Raw genomic sequence first — 21835 nt, forward strand, 5'->3', positions numbered from 1 at the left:
TACTGAAATGCATTAACTTATTCCCACTCACCATACAGGACAAGTGGGCTGCCGTTGGTCTCTCCTGATACTGTTGGTTTTTGGTTTCAGTCTATCAGCTCATGGTCTGTGTGCGTGCGTGTGTGTGTGTGTGTGTGTTTACATGAGGCCAACAGATTGCCAGCACAGCAGGATGTTTGTTCTACTTTCTAATATAAACCATTTCAAACTGTGTGGCTTTAGGATAATTTAATTTAATTAGCATACATTAATTTACTAAGTGCTACTTATGATACTCTTGACTGGTCTTCATTATGTGTGTGTGTGTGTGTGTGTGTGTGTCTGTGTGTGTGTGTGTGTGTGTGTGTGTGTGTCTGTGTGTGTGTGTGTGTGTGTGTGTGTGTGTGTGTGTGTGTGTGTGTGTGTGTGTGTGTGTGTGTGTGTGTAAATCCACCACTGTATTGTGGTGCTGAGGCAGCAATTATCAACGAGTCAAGTCTAGCCATGCATGAAAAACAGAGATGGAAAGAAAGGGAGATAAAGAGATGTCAGCAGTCCTATCTGTTAGGAGCAGACAGCAGAAATGTAATACATTATTCCTCAATCTAAGTCTGCAGGGGTTTTAGAGACTCTCTTAAGAGTTATAGAAACACACTCTGTCGAAAGTGTATTGTATTTGATCAGCATCAGTGTTTGCCACACTTGAAACCCTAGTGAGCTATTGATTCTTATGCATTTTGTTTATCTTCACAACTTTTACGAATCTTGAAGTAGAATAGGCAAGGTAAAATGCTAACAAACTACAACATGGCAACAAGACCACCACTAAGCTTCTGCTATTTCAGTCTTTATTTAAAATGTTTAAATGTTTTTTTGTTGTTGTTGTTGTTTTTGATTGCTTCCACTGTCCTCATCTGTAAGTCGCTTTGGATAAAAGCATCTGCTAAATGAATAAATGTAATGTAAATGTAAAATGTGCAGTTTGGAAAGTTTGAGTTAGATTGCAAGAGCACAAGTGCAAAAACAGTGGGGTGTAGAGTGGGGTATTACTGATGTATTTTATTGCAGAATGTGAAAATATCTTGAGCTTATTTCTGGCATTTAATTAAAAAAAACTTATTCAAAAAACACATTGACTTTCAGTTAATTTAGTGTTTAGTGTGCTTTACATTTTCTGTTTTGAATATTCTGTTTCACCCATAAGTTTCACATAATGGAGGCAAAATGGGATGCAAATGCAGCTTCATATAAGCTTCCCATCTTTGTGACAGTTTTGTGAAATTTGACTTTGGACTACGAATTAAAATATGTCATTAAATGAGGCTAAGTATGTTTGACTCTTAACATGAGCAAATTTTTTTTCTTTCTTTTCCTCATTTCTCGTTGTTCATGTGTGTGAGATTAGGTTTGTCAGGCTCCTTAATGCATGTATGTAGGCCAGTAGATCAAAAACTAGAAAAAAATTATCCTCTAAAGGATTTCTATGTGCTGACCTACACACACACACACACAGACACACAAACAGTGTCTTAAGCTCTGAATGACGTGTAGGAGTATAGACAAGGTGATTTCTATCAGTTCCATTAGACTCAGAGTAGATCAATGAGCAGATGTTATCTTGGATTACATGTCAGAAGCAATTGAAGGGAACCGTGTGTGTGTGTGTGTGTGTGTGTGTGTGATTTTGTGTGTCTGTGTGTGTAATTAGACTTTAGATGAGGTTAGACTTTAGTTGAGGAATGGGTGTTAAAGATGTGCACAGTATACTGAATTTCCTCAGTCATTTGTAGATTCCTAGGTTCTATTGTATCTATTAATGAATTCAAAAACTTTAAAATCAACCGGTTAAAGGTATAGTTCACACAAAAAATGCTTGTTCTGTCATCATTTATTCACCTAAACCCGTGTTACTTACTTTCTTTTGTGTAAATAAATCCGTCAGTCAATGTTTCTTTTTTCTTTTTTTTTCAGGGCTGCACAATTTGGAAGAAATTCATATATTACATGCCCCCCCCCCTTTTTGCACATTTTGCACATTTTCTATAATACAGATGATATAATAATAATAACAATTGTAAAGTGATTACTATTGCTAAAAAGGCATAACAGAGAAGAAATATAAAAATAAAAATTTGTATTGTAATATTTCACTGTAAGATAAAAATCTAGTATTTAACAATAATCATAATAATATAAATTTTATTCTACAGTACAACTATACAATTATAATACTGATATTTTTGGCTGTCTTTATTTATTTCAACTGTTAAACTATCAATCTTTTATTTGGTGGTAAACTGTAGAAACTTTTTAAAGATTATTGTTGTATGTTACATTCCCAAATGCATGTTATAAGTGACCCAAACTTTCATTATATGGAATAAAACAGCTCTGACATTCTGTCAAACATCTCATTTGGTTTTCCAATGAAGATATAAACATGAGGGTGAGTGAATGATGACAGACATTTCACAGCCTGTTTACACATTATGCACATTGACAGTCTCTTTTTCTCTCCTTTTATATGTGTGTACGTGTGTATATACTGTATATATGTGAATATGTGAGTGAATGATGACAGACTTTTCACAGCCTTTTTACACATCATCCACATTGAATGTCGCTTTTTTTTCTCTCCTTTTTTATATATGTGTGTGTGTGTGTGTATATATATATATATATATATATATATATATATATATATATATATATATTTATATATATGTGTGTGTATATATATATATATATATATATATATACTGTATGTGTGCCTTTCTACAATAAATGTGATTCTGATTCAGAATTTTGCATGAACTACAGTATCCCTATAATGTTAATCAACTACAATGGAACATTAATGTTGATTACAGTTCAAAATATTTTTTTGTGTGTCATTATACGTTTGATTGTTGGTCTGGTGTGTGTATTTTGTGGTGTCTCTGTGGTAAGCGGTATTACAGCTGTCCATGCTCAAACTAACAGATGGATCTATTAAGACAGAGACCTCCAAAGCAAAAACTATAGAGACACAGAAATAGACTGGAGTTTCTTTGGCCCAAACCTCTATCTCCCCCGCTGGCAGTCTTTCCATCTCTATTGTCGTATCCTTCCCATTTTTGTTAATTAACAGTAAAACAGCTGGTATGATATTCCAGGTCAAAGAAGAGAGCAATGGTCAAAACCTGAACACGAGTTAGGAAACAGCTGATTGAATTACTCAACCAAATAACAAAAACTAGCTCCATCTCTCTGTCGGTTCCCTGTAAAAGAGCAAACTATTGGAGCGTAACAGGCAGGGGGTGTCCATGTTGGAAGCGGGTTTGTCAACTCCATCTCCCAGCTGTTATTGCTGCACTAATGAATCTGGGATCTGACTGGTCGTAGTGATGGGGGTGAGAGAGCAGCTAGTTTACAGACAGTTAATGAGGAAGTGATTATCTGGGTGAAGTGCTGTGTGAAACTGCGCCAGTTGTGATCATGATCACTTAATTTAACTGAGAGTTTATTCGGTTGCATTTACATGGACTTGCAAGGATCTCAGTATTGGCTCCATTACAAAGATTCTGATTGTGAGCAAAAGTTAGTTTTGAAAAAAGCTCTAGCTTAATTATTAAGTTTGATATTTGGTTTCTAACTGCATTGAAATACTTCACTCTTTACATGTTCTTATTCATTGCATAGTTTTATCCATTATAAATTTACTGTGATAACCATGCTTTTTACCAAAATTCCATAGTTACTGTATTTATTGTTATTGCATTTGTGATATTATCTCATCATACATCATAAAATTAAATATGAAGACCCTTAAAATGTCTTGCATTGTTTGAAAGAGATCCCATTTTAATATACTGTGGTTAACAGTGGTAGCATGTAGTATGGTATTGTTTTGTTGTACAAAATATGGGATTATTTTGACCGAAATAAGTTGCCATGGTAAATCTTTGTCCTACAAGTAAAAAGTATGAAAGTATGTGTGTGAAAAGTATGATTAGAATATTGTCTTATTTAGAATAGGGTCAGTGGCCAGACTGTTGCAGCCTGTTTTAAGTGAATGCTGCAGGCAGTGAGACTGTGAAGCGGTGTGTGTGTGTGTGTGTGTGGACAGAGGACGAGGAGAGGACAGACAAACAGAGGCCGTGACCCTTCTGTCAGACCCTCCCTGTAGAAACGCCTTTGTCCTTATGCTAATGAGACTCACTGACATTCATAATTCATCAAGCTAATCTTTTCCTTTTTTCTTCCCTTTCTCCCTTACATTTCATTTTCTTTCACTTTCTAGTCCTTTTCCTGGGTTTTTACTTTTGCCTTTTTGTTTCCCCTTCTGTCTCTTATCCTTTGCTTTCTCTTTTTATTTCCCTTTTCTTTTCTTTCCTTTCTTTCTGTTCCTTTCCATTTATTTTACTTAAGTTTTTCTTTCCTACTCTTTTTTTTTTACCTTTCCTTTGTTTTTCTTTTTTCCTTTTGCTTACATTTTTCTTTCATTTGACATTTCCTTCCTTTTCCTTACTTTCTTTTACAACTCCACTTCCTTTTGATTCCCCTTACTTCTCTACTTTTTTTGTATTTTCTTTTGCCTGCCTTTTTTCTTTGAATTCTCTGCCTTCCCTTTTCTTTTTACTTTTCCATCATTTACCTTTGTTTTTCCCCCTTTGGTTCCTTATCTCCTTCCTTCCCTTTCCCTTCTCTTCCCTTCCTTAGCAGGGTTATTACATGAAGCATCTGAATAATGATCAGGCAAAGATTCGGACAGTCCCCGGGGCTGCCAGGCTGGTCCTGATTGATGCATGGAATCAGAGCAATTTACCCCACATGTCCGTGGTACCTACCAAACCTCAAGAGAGGATATAAGAGGATATAGGGCCAGCGGGAGTTCATAGTGTGTGTGTGTGTGTGTGTGTGTGTGCTTTGATTGTACAGTAGGAACTGGCTGTGCAGTAACAGGCCAGCTGGCGGCTCTTCCCACTGTCCCATTAGGATTCTTATGATCTACCTCATCAGCATCAGTCAGACCTGCAGCACTTTACCAACCTCTCTCACTGTAGCCCTGTGAGTCCGGCAGTTGTCATAGAAACAGCAGGCAGGCTGATGGGATGCCATCATCATCTGATCTGCAGTTTCACTCAGCGGGGTGATGATTTAAGGTGCCCGTTGTGGTGGATGCCACTCATACATTCAACACGCAACATGTATGTGATCTCCATGACATCAACATCAAGTTTTAATTCATATTGTTCCTCTTTGAATATTCTAATATGTGGATATTTTAACATCATAGGGAATATGTCACAGTGAGAGATGGTCGTTAGAGGAACCGTTTCATCATTCAGACTGCTTATCAGCACGCACACACACACACACACACACCTCATTTCAATGTAGTTTTCCCCGTGCCTTGATTAGGACTGCAGGATTGGGGCAGAGTCAGGCCCTCAGTAATACGGCTCATTCATCTTCAGGAAAGCTGACTGTGTCACACAGTCTCCTGCTCACACTCACCCTCCTCTGCGCTCCAGTGTGTCTTCATCTTGCTGATTAGTGTGAAGTGCTTTGATTCATGAATGGAAGGGCCGAGTCTACAGTGAGGGACCGGTGGTTTGATGATGTCACGGCCCTGAATGTAGCTCACATTGAGTTAACATGTTGTATTTCATTTGCAACACACACAACTAAGTTTTGCATTGTCTAAATTTGGCAGCTGCCACAATTCTAATTGTCATCTTTATTGGCCTGAATTTTATTATCGGTATTTCCCAGATGTTTTATTTATAAATAATTATATTGATCTGTTATTGACTATAATATGAAAATACATATCAGCTCATCTGTACTGTCAAGCATTTTATTATCAGTGCATTCAAGGTATTTCTATTTACTTATCTACTATTGGCCAAAATATGAAAAAATGTATCAACCAGAATTTTATTATCAGTGCATCCAAGGTTTCAAATGCATTGATATATGGTTGCTAAGGTGTTCTGAGTGGTTGCTAAGTAGTTACATACTGTCAAAAGACAGTTTTTCAATTCAAACCCCATAAACTTTCCATCTCTTCTAGTTTAGAAAAACACATTTTCCAAAACCGAACAGTAATATGACTATAATGTGCTGTGAAATGACTAGTTACTGAAGGTTCTCATGTTGCTTCCCTGTTAATGTGTATTTAATAGTGTATTATCATTTAAATTCAGTTTAGTGGACCTCTCTCTCCTGTGTTTGTGTGAGAAAGTGATTTTAATATCATCACAACACATCCGTGACTGTTCCACGTTCATGGTGTTCTGCTTGACTGGAGAGATGAGTAATTGAAACATTTACCTATAGGACAGAGCAACACTTTCCCTCTTTTTCATATGTGCATGTTAAATACTGAGACAGACACATTTTCACCCTCTGGCGTGAATAGGAAGCTATAAATGCTGTGTTTCAATTCAAAATCTTGTTTTAGGATGAATATTTTAAGAATTGGCCTTTAACCCATTTATCAATCCTTGTCTTGGATCTAATCTTTACCTCTAAATCTAATTTGCACATTTTTGAAGGCAAGTAAGGTCATGCTAGTTTCTACATAAAATCCACTGACATTTACATAAATTGTTTTAATAAACAAAGGCACTGACATACACATTTGCTTTGTCTCGCGGATCTCACTCAAATGCTAAATGTAATCTGTCTTCCTAGTGTGTGTGTGTGTGTGTGTGTGTTTTGTAAATCATATGTTACCTTATTTGCAATAGGCACGCAGGGTCTTAGGGGCCCGAGACCATTATTCTCTCTCTCTCTTTGTCCCTCAAAGTCTCTCGCTCTTTTTTTGTTACATAATTACATCTATGCCTTTAATGAGATTCTTATGAGTGGCTGCTAGGTGGTTACTAAGGCATTCTGAGTGATTGCTAAGGCATTTGTGGGTGGCTGTTTGTTGGTCCCAGTCAGTCTAATATTGTGGTCTCTAGATGTCCCGCATTGAGCGCAGCTCCTGTCCTACATGTGATCTGTTGTTTCTGGCTCCCAGGCATCTTCTAGAGAGTAGTGGTTTATGAAGGACCTGCAGAACTGGGCCAGGCTGGCCAATGTAGTTTTCACATCTGGATCTGTGCTTTTGTCTTCCTGTATTAACACAACAGTCAAAAAGAGATGCTCCTGTAATTCAGTTTAATGAGACTGACCTACATTCAGGCTCTCAGAATGCCTCCCAAAATCTTTAGACTTAATGAGTAATCAAGTGCATATCTTGTTGTTTGCCCCGTGTGTGTGTGTGTGTGTGTGTGTGTGTGCCCTTGTTTCCTTCTGAGCATTTCCACTTTGTTCCTCATGAATTCATCCGACCAAAGCAACACAAACATACACATGATTCCAAGATGTTTCCTTTGCACTTTTCAGCAGGACTTCAGAAGTCCAAATCAAGCCCCCCTTGAGGGCCACTTATCTTCTGCACTGGTCTAGTTCTCATAAAAAGATGGTTTTATATTTGACTTTCATTTATAATCGATCCACTGGAGAAGGACAAGCAGGAATTTCAGACAGTCTATTTCCACATCATTATGAAGATCTGGAAATATATTTGAAAATCAAATAACATCAGATCCAACCGTCCAAAATCTGAATTTCTTGAGCCAGTAGGCCCTTCATCCCAGAGGAAATGGAGATGTGTGTTATTGCTCTTTTTTTAGCAATTGGATATACAATTTTAGCCTGGCAGAAAATAAAACTTGCCAAAAAAAGGATGCATTAAATGTAAGTAGTAAATTAAGAAACAAAGAAAGAACATTTATTTGACAAAAGATTAATATTTCAATTAAACGCTGTTCTTTTAAATGTATACTGTATGTATCAGAAAATCCTGATAATTTTTGTTATCAAAATTGATTACATTTTGTTTTACTTGAGCACCAAATAACCATATGATTAGAATGATTTCTGAAAGATCAATTGAGATATCAACGAGCTCTCATTTGTGATGGTTAAATCATGCCCTGGACATCAGACACGTCTGAGAGCAGAAGGACACAGCCCATGTCTTTAAAGCACTTTTAAGCCCATAATCCTCTGCTCCTGATTTAGGACGTAACGTGGGCAGGTGTGTTCTGTCATGTGTGATCAAAGTCTGCTGTACCTGCACTGAGACAAGGGGATATGAGTACGAACTCAAAGACAAATTCATTTTTCTAGATTAAGGGGGGACTGAAAAAACTAAGATAAAAGAATCCTATATCATTCCTATAAATTTACATTTCTCTGGGGGGAGCGGATGCTAATCTTGTAACATTAACAGTTTGCTGCCCTGAGTCAGTCTTTACACACACACACACATGCCGCAGGGCACAGCTGGATGACTCTGGGACACAATGTCAGATTTCTCCCGGCATCTCCTCAGAGGAGGCAGAACACATTTTATAAATAGACGAATGAGCTCTGAAGGGTGTAGTGACTGATTTTCGCTCTATAAACTGTTACTATTACTGAGTGCCAGTTGTAAATATGACCTAGATTCAGTGTGGGTGTATGAGTGGCCAGGAGAGGGCGCTGTGAGAAGAATGCAGACAGATTCAGGCTCCCATACACTTGGAATATTTGGAATGGCATTACCGTATTATCTGCATGATGACTTGATAACTAGATTTCACTACATAGAATACTGTAAAAAATAATGCAGTTAACTCAAAGTTGACTTCAAATTTTCAGCTATATATAAATGATGTGGAAGTACTGTAATATTGACCATGATGCTAACAAGAGGGTGGAGACATACAAAACCTCTGCAGTTTTGTATCAAGCAGGAATTCATTCGGCATTCGGCAGACTGTCCATGTGAATACACACATCCATCCAATCTGATGAGCATGTTCTTAAACTGCAGACAGTCTGCTGGTCTGGGGTCAGAGGTCAGGTGACAGATCCCATGGGCAGAGAAGAGAGATGAAGATGATGCAATGGTGGTTATGTTGATGAAACCTCAGTTGAGGCAGTTTCACTTGATTTACTGTAAAGTGTGTGTGTGTGTGTGTGAGAGAGAGAGAGAGAGAGAGAGAGAGAGAGAGAGAGAGAGAAAGAGAAAGAGAGAGAGAGCAGGAGAGGTTAGGGCCGTGTCTCTCTGACAATGACTTTTGTTTTATTCATTAACCATTAAAGATGAATTTTATACAAGGTCCAGTCCAGACACACTCTCATAAATCACATCGGTCGTCTATGTGTGTGTCTGTTCGGGAGGTGGGGGTACACCTACTAAACAAAGAGGCTAAAAGGATAAGTGTGTGTGTGTTTGTGTGTGTGTGTGTGTGTGTGTGTGTGTGTTTGTGTGTGTGTGTGTGTGTGTGTGTGTAATAGATGCCCTCTGTCCCTGTGCATCTGTCAGCGTGTAGCATGTGTTGGAGAGATGCACAATGATTAATAATTACACAGGCACTGTTCCAGCTACCACAATCCCTTTTGCTCACACATATTTAATTCATTGTCAGTTTAGTTCATTGTCTTTCATTGTCTGGACAAAATTTTATTTTATTTTATTTTATTATATTAAATTCGTTTTATTATTTTTTTTCATTTTAGATTAGTATTTAACATTAATATTTAACACATTTTTAATGTATTATTTTAATGTTGAAAAAATATTAAAAGCTTTACTGTTACAGAATATTGATTAAAGTGAGCAAATAAAGTTGTATACTGTAAACTAAATGTTTTGAATCAGTTTTTTATTTTCCATTTTCATTTTAGTTTCAGTCTCAGTTATTTTGTTGTTTTTGTAATTTTTGTTTTTTATGCCTATATAGAATTTTTTTATAGATAATACATATAATACAATATATAATTCTTCATATCTCCTAATAAATGATATAGCCTTGTTCCATTGATGTTGTAATTTTGTTAATTAAATCTTGGTTCCGTTGATCCTGAGTTGGGGAGAGCAACCTCAATTTATAACAATTAATTTTTTCTCAGCATGACTGTGGTACATTCATGTACATTATTAAAATAATGCTCTTAAAGTGACAGTCTGCCCCTCCTCCCCCCAACCAAAAAAACAATAATAATTTATGTAATTTAAAGACCTGTATGACTTTCTTTCATTTTTGGAATTTTGGAGAAAGTTTCAACTGTTTTTGCCCATACAATGGAAGTCATAGAGGTCAGGAATAACATTAGGGTGATAAAATGACAGAATTTTCAGTTTTGGGAGAACTATCCCTTTACGCTTTGCGTTGCAAAGAATTTTTAGAATTGTACTCATGCAGGTAAAATCCTGTCATCCTGTAGGGCATGTTGGGAGAAAGTGAGGTCTGTGTTTTGAAGGATTTAGGTTATGCTTTACTATAGGTGATGTAGATGGGGTGTGTGTAATAGACCCTCCTCCTTCCCCAGCTCATTCGCACATCTCTGGTTTTAATCATGGGTCTTGCTCATTGCTCATTACTCTATAAGGTGTGCATGTGTGTATCCGCCGGCAGGAAGGGTGTGCATCTGGTGATTTGATTGGCAGCTCCCTGAAGGTATCATTTTCAGATAGGACACCCCACTGATCTACAGAGTGAGAGTCATTTAAATAAAAATATGGTAATATGGATGCTGGCTGACATTTTCATGGCTGGTTTTAAATCTCTCTCTGTCTCTCTCTCTCTCTCTCTCACTGTATTTTATACTGTCAGACACAAAAAGGTTTCTATATGACTCTACTGTCCATCTCAAATGACAGACAGAGACGCAGATCTCTCTGATATTAATATAGATGTACAAGACTTTATTATAAATAAGGGAGGTATCCCGACATAAAAAATGACAAAAGTTCAGCAGAAATTTACATACTTATTTTGCCAACGAAGCAACTTTGCAGCAGGACATTGCTTAAACGCCAGAGTGAATTCATCATGCCTTCACAAGGCTTAAGGCATAAAATGTTAGAATTTTCCCCATTAAGACAGCTCAACACAGAAAGTGAAGATAGATAGTAATGAACATCATCACACACACATATACACACCGTAACCCGCTCATTAAAAATGAGAGAGAAGGACAGATGGAGAAAGAAGGGCATTGAGAAACGATGATTAGTTGTTGTGGGAGGAGACAAGCATGTTTGGATTTGAGTTTGTGGTTTATAACAAAGATTATGTTAATGATGCTTTTGAATGTGGTCACAGCTTTCTGTTTCAAAAGTTTGGTCTCAGTGAGATTTTTAAAAAATACTTTTATTCATCAAAGAGACATTGAATTTGATTTAATAAAGACAGTAAAGACATTTATAATGTTACAAAAGATTTCTATTTCAAAAAAACTTTAAATTCATAGAAAATGATGAAAATATTTCATGGTTTCCACAAAAATATGAAACATTATAAAATATTAAGTATATTCAGCATTGAAAATTAGAGGAAATTCAGTTTTACCATCACAAGAATTAAGTCAATTTTAAAATACAATAGAAAGAAGTCAATTTAAATTGTATTAATATTTCATAATATGTTATTTTGAGCAAAAAAATATAGCCTTGGTAAGCATAAGAGACTTAAAAAAAAAAAAAAATTACAGACCCGAAACTTTTGAATCTTAATATGTTTTATTGTGGTGCTTTCAGATTTGCTTTCAGTCAGATATAGATTATAAATAATGATAACTTGCAGTTTACTAAGTGATTCAAATGTTAAATCAGCTAATTGATTCAGTAAACGATTCAGCAGTACTCTGTCTTTTTGTCTCATCACTATAAATTCAGACTATAAATATTTACAGCACAGGTAAAATATGATTTATTTCACTTGGTGCTGTAGATTCAGCAGAAACACTGCCATAAATACTGTAGTATAAAATCTAAGGACACATGGGGCACAATGCATATCTTATAACATTATGGCTTTTTTTTCATTCCATTAAAAATGTAACATGAAGAGAGACCAGCCAAAACTCTCAAAAATGATGGGAACATTACAAGGCACTAATGTATTTTATCTTTAATACACAAGCATTTGAGGACATATCTTTAGTTAATGGGTGTTATCGTTCATAAGATCTATCTATCTATCTATCTATCTATCTATCTATCTATCTATCTATCTATCTATCTGTCTATCTGTCTATCTGTCTGTCTGTCTGTCTGTCTGTTTTTGTCATTCGGTCTACATAGTTTTTGAGAAACCTCTCTTCATTACATACTTCATTGAGTGTTTATGAGTACATGAATTATAAATGTTGTTGCTGTTGTTACTGTTATTATGCAGAACATTTGCGTCCTCTTGGTGACTGAATGAGATTTTAGGTGATCGTGATTAAATATTTAATTGTCAGTATTTTGTTTGGATCTCTTACAGCGGCTGTATGGCTGGAGGAACAATTTACACACACACTTCGGATGATTATGAACATGGATATTTGGTGCACCTCATGCATGAAATTGGTTTATGTGATTCAAAATGTCACTTAGATGAGAGAGTTAAAGATCAGATAAGGGCACACACACACTCTCACACTGCATCTCTCTTGCACGTGCAGTCATGCAAGTCAAGCGTGCTATTTAGGTGAAGAATGAAAATATTTTTTTATATGTTTTATGCAATATCCTGCCATGATTTGCTGTAATATTATGTGTGACATCTGAAGTATAAATGATGTGCTGAAGACTTATGATTCTAAATTAATTTAAATGACTTTACATTTCATTTTGCATTTGAAATTTTGAAATTTTACAAGTCTGAAAGAAAATGCTGACTTGTGACTCACTGTACTGCCTCTTTATCAGAAAGATTCACAAATATAGGTAGCCACCGATGATGTTTGAATGTGTGTGTGTGTGTGTGTGTGTGTGTGTTTGAGAGAGGGAAGCAGAAAGCTATAGGCCTGAGAGCCAACGCTGACTCAGGTGGAAAAGTAGAGCATTGTGGGTAGTAGACACAGTGATGACTTAAAGTTAGAGAGTAAAGGAAAAAATCTATTGAAAAAAATGGATGGAATGAAATATAGAAAGACAGAAGACTGAAAGAGTGTAAAGATATCAATCCACACTGCTGCAGTCCAGGTCACCTTGATACTCAGACAGACACTCAGAGAATACAGAGAGCCCTTTGTTACACACACACACACACGTTTGTTTTTGTGAAAAGTGGGGACATCCCATAGGCATAATGGTTTTTATACTGTAGAAACTGTATATTCTATGGCCCTACACCAACCCTACACCTAACCCTAACCCTCACAGGAAACGTTGTGCATTTTTACTTTCTCAAAAAAACTCATTCTGTACGGTTTATAAGCATTTTGAAAAATGGGGACATGGGTTATGTCCTCATAAGTCACCCTCTCCTTGTAATACCTGTGTCATAACCATGTCATTATACAGAGTTGTGTTCTGATATGTCACAAAAACATGCACATATACACAGTACAGTGAAGAAGTCACACTCACAATCTGTGGTTTGTTAACTGACATCACAGGTGAGATTTAATTGTTCCAAAAAGGCATTGCATCCAGTACCCCAGAATGCTTGATTTCAGTGATATTTTTGCATGGTATATGATTTTAAAATTATGTTAGTTTAATAAAAGTATCTCAAACTGATAAAACCTGTACTGATGCCTAAACTGCTTGTAGTCTGGTGAATGGATAAATCAAGAGCCATTGAGATGAAAACCACTTTGTGGTCTTGTGATTTAGACTCTTGACCTGAAGACCATTTAAGGAGTTTAAGTGGACACACTATAGTGTTTAATCCTGTTTACAAGACAAGCAGGCTGAGAGTGAGAGAGAAGGAGCTAAATCTGTAATGCATGGTCTCAACTTTTAGTATAAATTGTGTTAAAGTAATCACCTTAAGTATGAATGCAAAACCAGCTTAAAGACTGAGACAAAATACATTTGAAAAAAGAAGAAGAAAAATACAATCTTCATGAATTTTAATTCCATTCTGGCTTAGTTTCACTTTGTTTAAGTTGATGTCAGTGCAAACACTGAGATCTCTGTTGGCAAAATGTGTAAACTGTCTGCATATGTGCCAGTGTAAATAATGCCCCACCTAACCAGTGCAGGAAAGACACTAAACAGATGGAGAGAATTAGTCAAACAGAACTGATGTGAGAGCATGTTTTTGGCCCTCTTTACTCCTGATGTCAGTGGACGAGCATGTGGTTGTGTGTAAATGTCAGGCTGATAGTGTTCTCCATGATCTCTCTTTGATGAACAATGATTTCTGATTTGAAACAGCTTCAAACTCACATACTGACCATTGGAGCCATGGCTTAGTGCGTATTACAGGTTTGAGTCTGGATTGCATGTACTAAGGTAAGCATTGCTATTATTAATACTTAGACTTAAGGATTTGAATAAACCCCTCATAAAGTCCCTTAGACTAAAATTCGGTTGCATGGGTTAAAAACAGCAGTGTACCATAGTAGATTAAGGAAGTGATGTTTGTCACTTAAGGAAAGCTGGAAGAGGCTTTAGGTCAGGACTAAAATGGATTACCTAAATCTTTCTCCTCTCATGTGTGTATGTTGAGCCTACGATGGCTGCTGGTCATGTTTGCATGTGCACTAAAGAGAGATTTTGTTTCTGAGCCATAAATAAGACAGAGTTGCAAAGTTTATTTGCTATTGAATGGATGTGGGAGTCAAAATAAGGTCAGCGTGCTTTTAGATATCTGACAGATGACTGTGCTTAATCAAAAAATGTGCTCTGGTGAGGATGTTTGCTGTGACATTGTCATTGACACTGTTTTCCTAATTAATGTTGTTCAGTTGCTTTGACACAATCTGTTTTGTTTAAAGTGCTATATAAATAATGGGGACATGATATTGAACATGAACAGCAGGGACTTTGAGTCAGTCCCAGTGCAGAACAAAATAATTCATGTGACAGTGAAGAGTCTTAGTGTCTTAGTGGTCTTACTAAAAACTAAAGTAAAGAAACTTCTCTAGGTTACGAATGTAACCCTAGTTCCTCGAAGGAACGAGATGCTGCGTCAAGTGCTTTGGGGAAATGCCTTTGGCAAGATCAACTCTGAATATTGTGTGCAATCTGTTCAATGAAAGGGCATGACGTCATGGGCGGGGTGACGTAGCGACCAGGCAGCTGACTTCAGCTTCGAGTAGGGAAGCAAGCGCCGGCAGGGGTGCCGGGAGTATGGCTCTGCGACGCAGTGTCTTGTTCCTTCGAGGAACTAGGGTTACATTCGTAACCTAGAGACGTTCCTCTTCAGGAACTTGAGCTGCGTCAAGCACTTTGGGGAACGATGTGCCAACGCTGCCAGACTACCAATACCCTGCCTATTGTGTATCCGAAGAGCACAGCTAAGGCAAGAGTACAGAAGAGCCTGGAGCGGCTCGCATATCGAGATTGTAAAATCTGGCAAATGTAGAGGGCGTGGACCATCCCGCAGCGTTGCAGATGTCCAAGAGGGACACAGGCCTTAGAGGCAGCCATACCCCGAGTAGAGTGAGCCTTGGCTCCCAAAGGAAGGAGAAGACCAGAGGACTCATAGGAGACATTGATAGCCTCGGCTATCCAATGACTAAGGGTCTGCTTAGAGGCAGGGGAACCCTTCTTAGGAAGATCGTAGCAAACAAGCAATTGGTCAAATTTCCTCCACAGGGCAGCTCTGTAGCTCAGGGCAGTGCTCGAACTGGACACATACAATTTAGTTTCTCCTGGTCTGGCTCCCGAAAGGCACTATAGGTCGTGGCGTAACAGAGGGAACTTTAGGAACATAACCTGCTTGAGGGTATAAGAATGCTTTGGCCATACCAGGGGCAAAGTCTAAGTAGGTAGGGGCCACTCAGGGGGCCTGAAGATCTCCAAATCTCTTTAGAGAAGTAATAGCCAGTAACAGGGCAGTCTTAAGGGTCAGATGTCTATCTGAGATATCTTGTATTGGCTCAAATGGAGCTTTACAAAGAGCCTCTAACACCAAAACCAAGTCCAATGGGGGAATACGGGACCATACTGGAGGTCTCAGCCTCAGTGCACCGCAGAGGAAACGTGTAACTAGGGGGTGTCTACCCACTTACTGACCGTTGAAAGGGTCGTGGTAAGCAGCTATGGCCGCCACGTACACCTTTAAGGTGGAGTGAGAACCCCGCAGAGAGCCTAGCTTGTAGAAACTCCAGTACTGTACCAGCTGGGCAGTTAACAGGGTCAAGCTGGCGGTCTCTGCACCATGAGGAGAAGAGTTTCAACCTCAGGGCGTACAGTTTCCTCGTAGAGGGAGCTCTGGATTGGTGGGGGGGGTCTCAACAACCTCGGTTGAGAGACCGGAAGCTATGAGCTGTGCCCCCTCAGGGGCCACACCCGCAACTTCCACAACTCCGGGCGAGGGTGAATTATTTTGCCATGCGCCTGAGAGAGTAGATCTGTCCTGATCGGAATCTCCCATGGAGAGCCGTTGAGGAGAGAGATCAGATCTGCGAGCCATACTGGGCCCGGCCAAAACGGGGCTACTAATAGAAGATAGACCCCGTCCCGGCGTACTCTCCCCAGAACTCCCGGGAGCAGAGCGATAGGGGGAAAGGCGTACAGACAAAGCCTCAGCCTGGTCTGTACCATAGCGTCCAGTCCCAGAGGAGCTGGATGAACTAGAGAGAAACAGAGGGGACATTGCGATATCTCTTGAGTCGCAAAGAGGTCCAAAAACTCTCCATATCTACTTCACCACCTCGGGGTGAAGCCCCCCGGGCCTCGGCCCCTGTCTCAACAGTATGTCTGCTCCCACAGTCAATCTCCCAGGAATTTACACTGCTCTGAACGAGAGGAGTTTGTCCTAGGACCACAGAAGGATCTGGTGTGCCAGCTTGTACATTGGGCGCGAATGCAGATCTCTCTGGTGACTGATATAAGAGATCCCCAATGTGTTGTCGGTGCGCACCCACACATGGTGACCTCTCAGGTCAGGGAGGAAATATTTCAATGCTCGATGCACAGCTAGCATCTCTATACAACTGGTATGCCATGTCAGATGGCAACCGCTCCACAGACCACGGGCAGGGTGGCTACTCATGACCGCACCCCAACCGGTGAGGGACGCGTCTGTCGCTAGCGTTACACGGTGGGGGTCTCATGTGCGGGAGGCCAAAAGGTATCACGTTGGACGCAGCTGCCATAAGCCCTAATAGTCTCTGAAACTGCTTGACCGGGAGTGACTGGCCTTCTCTGACTCTCTTGACTGAGGTAAGGATTGACTCGATCCGAGCAGGAGACATACGTGCCTGCATCATGGTCGAATCCCACACTACGCCTAGATAGGTGGTTCTGTGAACTGGAGAAAGTACACTCTTCTTGGCATTCAGTCTCAAACCCAGCTCCCCCATATGTGCGAGAACGACATCTCGATGTCGAACTGCCATCTGCTCTGATTGAGCTAAAATCAACCAATCGTCAATATACAGTAGTTCAGAATGCGGATGCCCTGCATACGGAGGCGAACCAGAGCCGCATCTACACATTTCATGAACGTGCGGGGTGAGAGTGCAAGGCCGAAGGGAAGTACTCGATATTGGTGGGCTTTGCCCCCAAAAGCGAACCTCAGAAACTTCCTGTGTTGTGGAAGGATGGATATATGGAAGTATGCGTCTTTGAGATCTATTGTGACAAACCAGTCCTCGGATCTGATTTGAGCTACAACCTGTTTGACAGTGAGCATTTTGAACTTCAGTGACATTACTGAGAGGTTTAGATGACGTAAGTCTAAGATCGGACGCAACCCCCCATCCTTCTTTGGAACTATGAAATACCGGCTGTAAAACCCGGACTCCCTGTCTAGAGGAGGGACCACCTCGATGGCCACCTTCCTTAATAGGGTATTCACTTCTTGTTCCATCACCAGAGCCTGCTGGGGGCCGACTACTGTCGGTGTAACCCCATTGAATGTCGGCGGTGGATGGCCGACGATAGCCTCTTTCTATTGTGTGCAGGGCCCATTGAGATACATTTGGCAGTAGTTTCCACGCTGCTAACTAATGTACTAAGGGAATCAGTCTCTCGAGACTGACCTCTGGTGTAAGAGGCCCCCGAAGGGGCGGCGAGTGTCTCAGCTCCGCTACGATCACGGGTGGAAATAACTGAGAGCAGTGCTCGCTGGAAGCCGCTGCGCCCTGAAACTCTGGCAGGGTTGGCAGACCCACCTCCCGAGGGAACTGAGGTGAGACGGTCACCGTGTAATGAGGTGGACAATACACATTGAAGTGATATATTGAACTTCTCGAAGTTAGATAACGGTCATTAGATTCCTCAGAATTTAATGCAAACCAACAATCAGACAAGTAAACACGGTCTAGATTGTGAACAATACACATTGAAGTGATATATTGACTTCTCAAAGTCATTATATTCCTCAGAATTTAAAGCAATCAAGCAATCAGACAAGTAAACACGGTCTGGATTGTGAACAATACACATTGAAGTGATATATTAACTTCTCAAAGTCATTAAATTTCTAAGAATTTAATGTAGTCAAACAGTCAGACAAGTAAATACTGTCTAGATTGTGATAAAGTACACATTGAAGTGATAGAACTAACTCCTCCTTATTAAATGGAGTTTAAACAACCAGACAAGCAGTCGGGTATGGAAAAATTCACATCAAAACTGAAAATGATGTAATACACGCATTGCTTCGACAGCGCGCGAATAGCTTAGTCACACAAACAATATTAATCCCCTCAGAGATTAAAAAGCAGCTCATTAATGCTGCCCGTATAATGTTAGGCATAACACTGTTTATTGTATACTGGTGCTTATGCAACTTTATGTTTGTGCAACTACTAGCTCGCGGACGCCCTCCGTGTCAATCTCCTCTGAGAAAGAAAGGCGGAGCGTCAAGCCCGATGCTCGGGGGGAAGAACCGAAGCTCGGGCTTCCGAACCCAGGAATCGGGCAGATCTGATGGGTAAGGTAGGAGATAAGGACGTGCCCGTCTCCATTCCCTCAATCAGATCGATTTGCGAACCCAACGAATGCTGGCGCCGCTCCACCTCGGCAAAAGCGGGACCGGTATCGTGAGGAACGCTGGCGAAGGCTCCCTCCTCAAAGAGAGACCTCCGGGATCGAGAGCCGACTCAGCGCGCTTCGATCCCAGGCAAACCACGCATAGACATGTGTGTATCCCCACCCGTGATGTGCGTGGGCAGGGAGGAACACACAATCTATAGCGCGATCTGGAATCGCCCTTCAAATGTCATTATGTTGTTTATTGGGACAGATAACAATAAATAAGACTCACAAGACAGACTTTAGACATGCACACACAGAGCGCTTGCTGAAAGATGCGAAGCTGAAGTCAGCTGCGTGGCAGGTGCCTTTATAGCTTCCTGGTCGCTACGTCACCCTGTCACCCCGTGATGTCATGCCCTTCCATTGAACAGATTGCACACGATATTCAGAGTTGATCTTGCTAAAGGCATTTCCGCAAAGCGCTTGACGCAGCTCGAGTTCCTGAGTTCCTTGATTGCAAAACTTTTGTGATGGAACTAATATAAGGAAGAAGGAAAAACTATATTTAAGTGGGTTTGTGAGCAAATGCAAAGTTTTCTAATGGAACACAATAGTTCTGATCATTATTATATATTATCTTCCATACTTTATATATTGAAAAGGATCGTTTTACTGAAGGCCGTTGTGATTTTATATAATCAGTGCTTGACTTTGCAAATATAAGTAGTGTCTAAACATAAGAAGATCTAAACATGCTTCTGTGCTGTTAAAATCAAAGAAAATAATTGTCCATTCCATGGGAAAATGTGTTTCTGTGGTGTTTATGTCTATAAAAAGAAGCTCTAAGACCTCTGATCATTTTGCATTACACAGAAGATTGTTTTAAATTAAATTCTGACAGCATGAAGCATGCATGAATGCATATTTTGTATTTGATCATTGATTCAGCATATGGCTACCTCTGGGAGTGTTGTAGCATTGCATTTGCACAAGGTGAGCTAGAATAACTCGTTGTGTGTGCAAATGCTCTCAGGATTAGGCCTGTTTGAATAGCCAACAGCTGTTAGCATCTGTAAGCATGAGTGCTTTCTCTGGCTAAACTTTAAACTGTGACTCAAATGGAGTCACATCCTGCTATTTATAATGCTATTACTATGCCTCTTTCTCTCATCTTTCTGGCTTGCCGCACACACATAAAAGGAATAATTCAACCAAAAAGAAAATTTGAAAATGAACTCACCCTCAGCCCATCAGTAGATGAGTTTGTTTCAATTAGAATTGATTTGGAGAAATGGATCCAGTGGATCCTCTGCAGTGAATGGGTGAGGTCAGAATGATAAAAAACATCACAAAAATTCATAAGTAATCCACACCACTCTAGTTCATCAATTAACAACTTGAGAAGTGAAAAGCTGCATGTTTTTAGGAAACAAATCCGTAATTTTAACTTTAAATCAACAGTTCTGGTCAAAACAACACTGCCTCCTGTAAAAAAAATACATCTCCTGTTGTCCTCTTACATCAAAATCCAGCAATAACTTTCTACAAAACTGTTTTGGGCTGTTTTTGCTTTTAAAGGGTGCTTGATCTGTGCATGTTTCTCTCCTGATTCAGACAAGGCAACCTTACTGGATGAAGCTATATTATGTATAAAAGTCTCATATTTTAGCTGGAAGGGCATTGGTTTGAAATTAAAAACCTCTTAATGATGGATTTGTTTATTACAAGAAGTGGATTACTATTTATGGATTATTATGATGGATAGTTGATTTTATCAACTGTTTGGACTGTCATAGTCAAGTCAAGTCACCTTTATTTATATAGCGCTTTAAACAAAATACATTGCGTCAAAGCAACTGAACAACATTCATTAGGAAAACCGTGTGTCAATAATGCAAAATGATAGTTAAAGGCAGATCATCATTAAATTCAGTGATGTCATCTCTGTTCAGTTAAATAGTGTCTGTGCATTTATTTGCAATCAAGTCAATGACATATTGACGGCATCTAGTATTAAGAAGGCTAATCACATTGCATGAGACATAAACAGCAGTAAACTCTCAACCATTACATAAGTTGAAGAGACTCGGCACATGTTTTGTGGCCGGGGCATCACAGAGACATTCTTGGCCCTTCTTTAATGAGCAACACAAAGCTGCATTGATTAAAAGGCTCGTGTGAATAAAATGGGCATTAGACACAGACACCCTCTGCAGGTCCTCCTCTTCCTCATGGGTCCCGGTGCACAATGGGGTCTACTGTGGGTCCACTGCCGCCAGGAAGAGGCGGACACACTGTTCCACACACACATAGTTGGCTGGTCATCCTCAATAATTAAGTTTTGTCCCCATGTGAAGTGAGCCGGACAGTCTGTTCTTGTCTCAGTGATGTCCTGCGTGTGAGACTGTGAACGGCTGGAGGAAGTGTATGAGAGATTTAGACGTGTCATATAGTTGTCATACAGTGCAGACTTTCAAGAATTGAGCCAAAGACAGGCAGGTCTTCACGTGGCTGTAAACATTCGCAATTAGAGGTTTATTTTGGATCTGGAGCCCAATCTAATATTCTCTGGACTGGGATGGACCTTTGAGGAGCAAAGCCAAGGACCAAGGACCTGTGTGATCCAGATATCTTCTGGCTGTTATAATGCACAATGATTTAAAAAAATATATATATTGGGAGTTTATACTAGAATTTGGACATTGCATATGGATGTTTTGACATTCCTGTTAAAGATGTTCAGATTTTTGGAAAGTGGTTGTGCATTTTGGCTGTAGTGCGCAAACATTTGATGTGAACAACTTAGTTTTTCTCGAATCTGAAGTTGTCATCGGTTTATGTTGAGTTAGTTGTTTTGGTTTGACTGCATGAGCCATCATGACACTGGCAGCGAGACTTGATGACCTGGAAACAACTTTGGAGCACATGCTAATGGACGTCTTTGTAAGTCAA

At 39.5% G+C, this 21835-nt stretch overlaps 1 protein-coding gene across 3 annotated transcripts in view; it reads left to right on the plus strand.

Annotated features, from left to right (window-relative positions):
• LOC132156312 (FERM domain-containing protein 4A-like) overlaps positions 1-21835 on the plus strand; it is a 151864-nt gene that overhangs the window by 34068 nt on the left and 95961 nt on the right. The window contains exon 1 of one of the 3 annotated variants that reach the window (XM_059565269.1): positions 21727-21826. The exons of the other annotated variants lie outside the window; for them this stretch is intronic. Coding sequence (XP_059421252.1) covers positions 21761-21826 — 66 coding nt within the window. The 5' untranslated portion in view covers positions 21727-21760. Of the gene's footprint in view, positions 1-21726; positions 21827-21835 lie in introns of those variants that run through there. 3 annotated transcript variants of the gene reach the window in all.

This window comes from Carassius carassius, chromosome 13 (assembly GCF_963082965.1).
Source record: "Carassius carassius chromosome 13, fCarCar2.1, whole genome shotgun sequence".
Taxonomy (NCBI): Eukaryota; Metazoa; Chordata; class Actinopteri; order Cypriniformes; family Cyprinidae; genus Carassius; species Carassius carassius.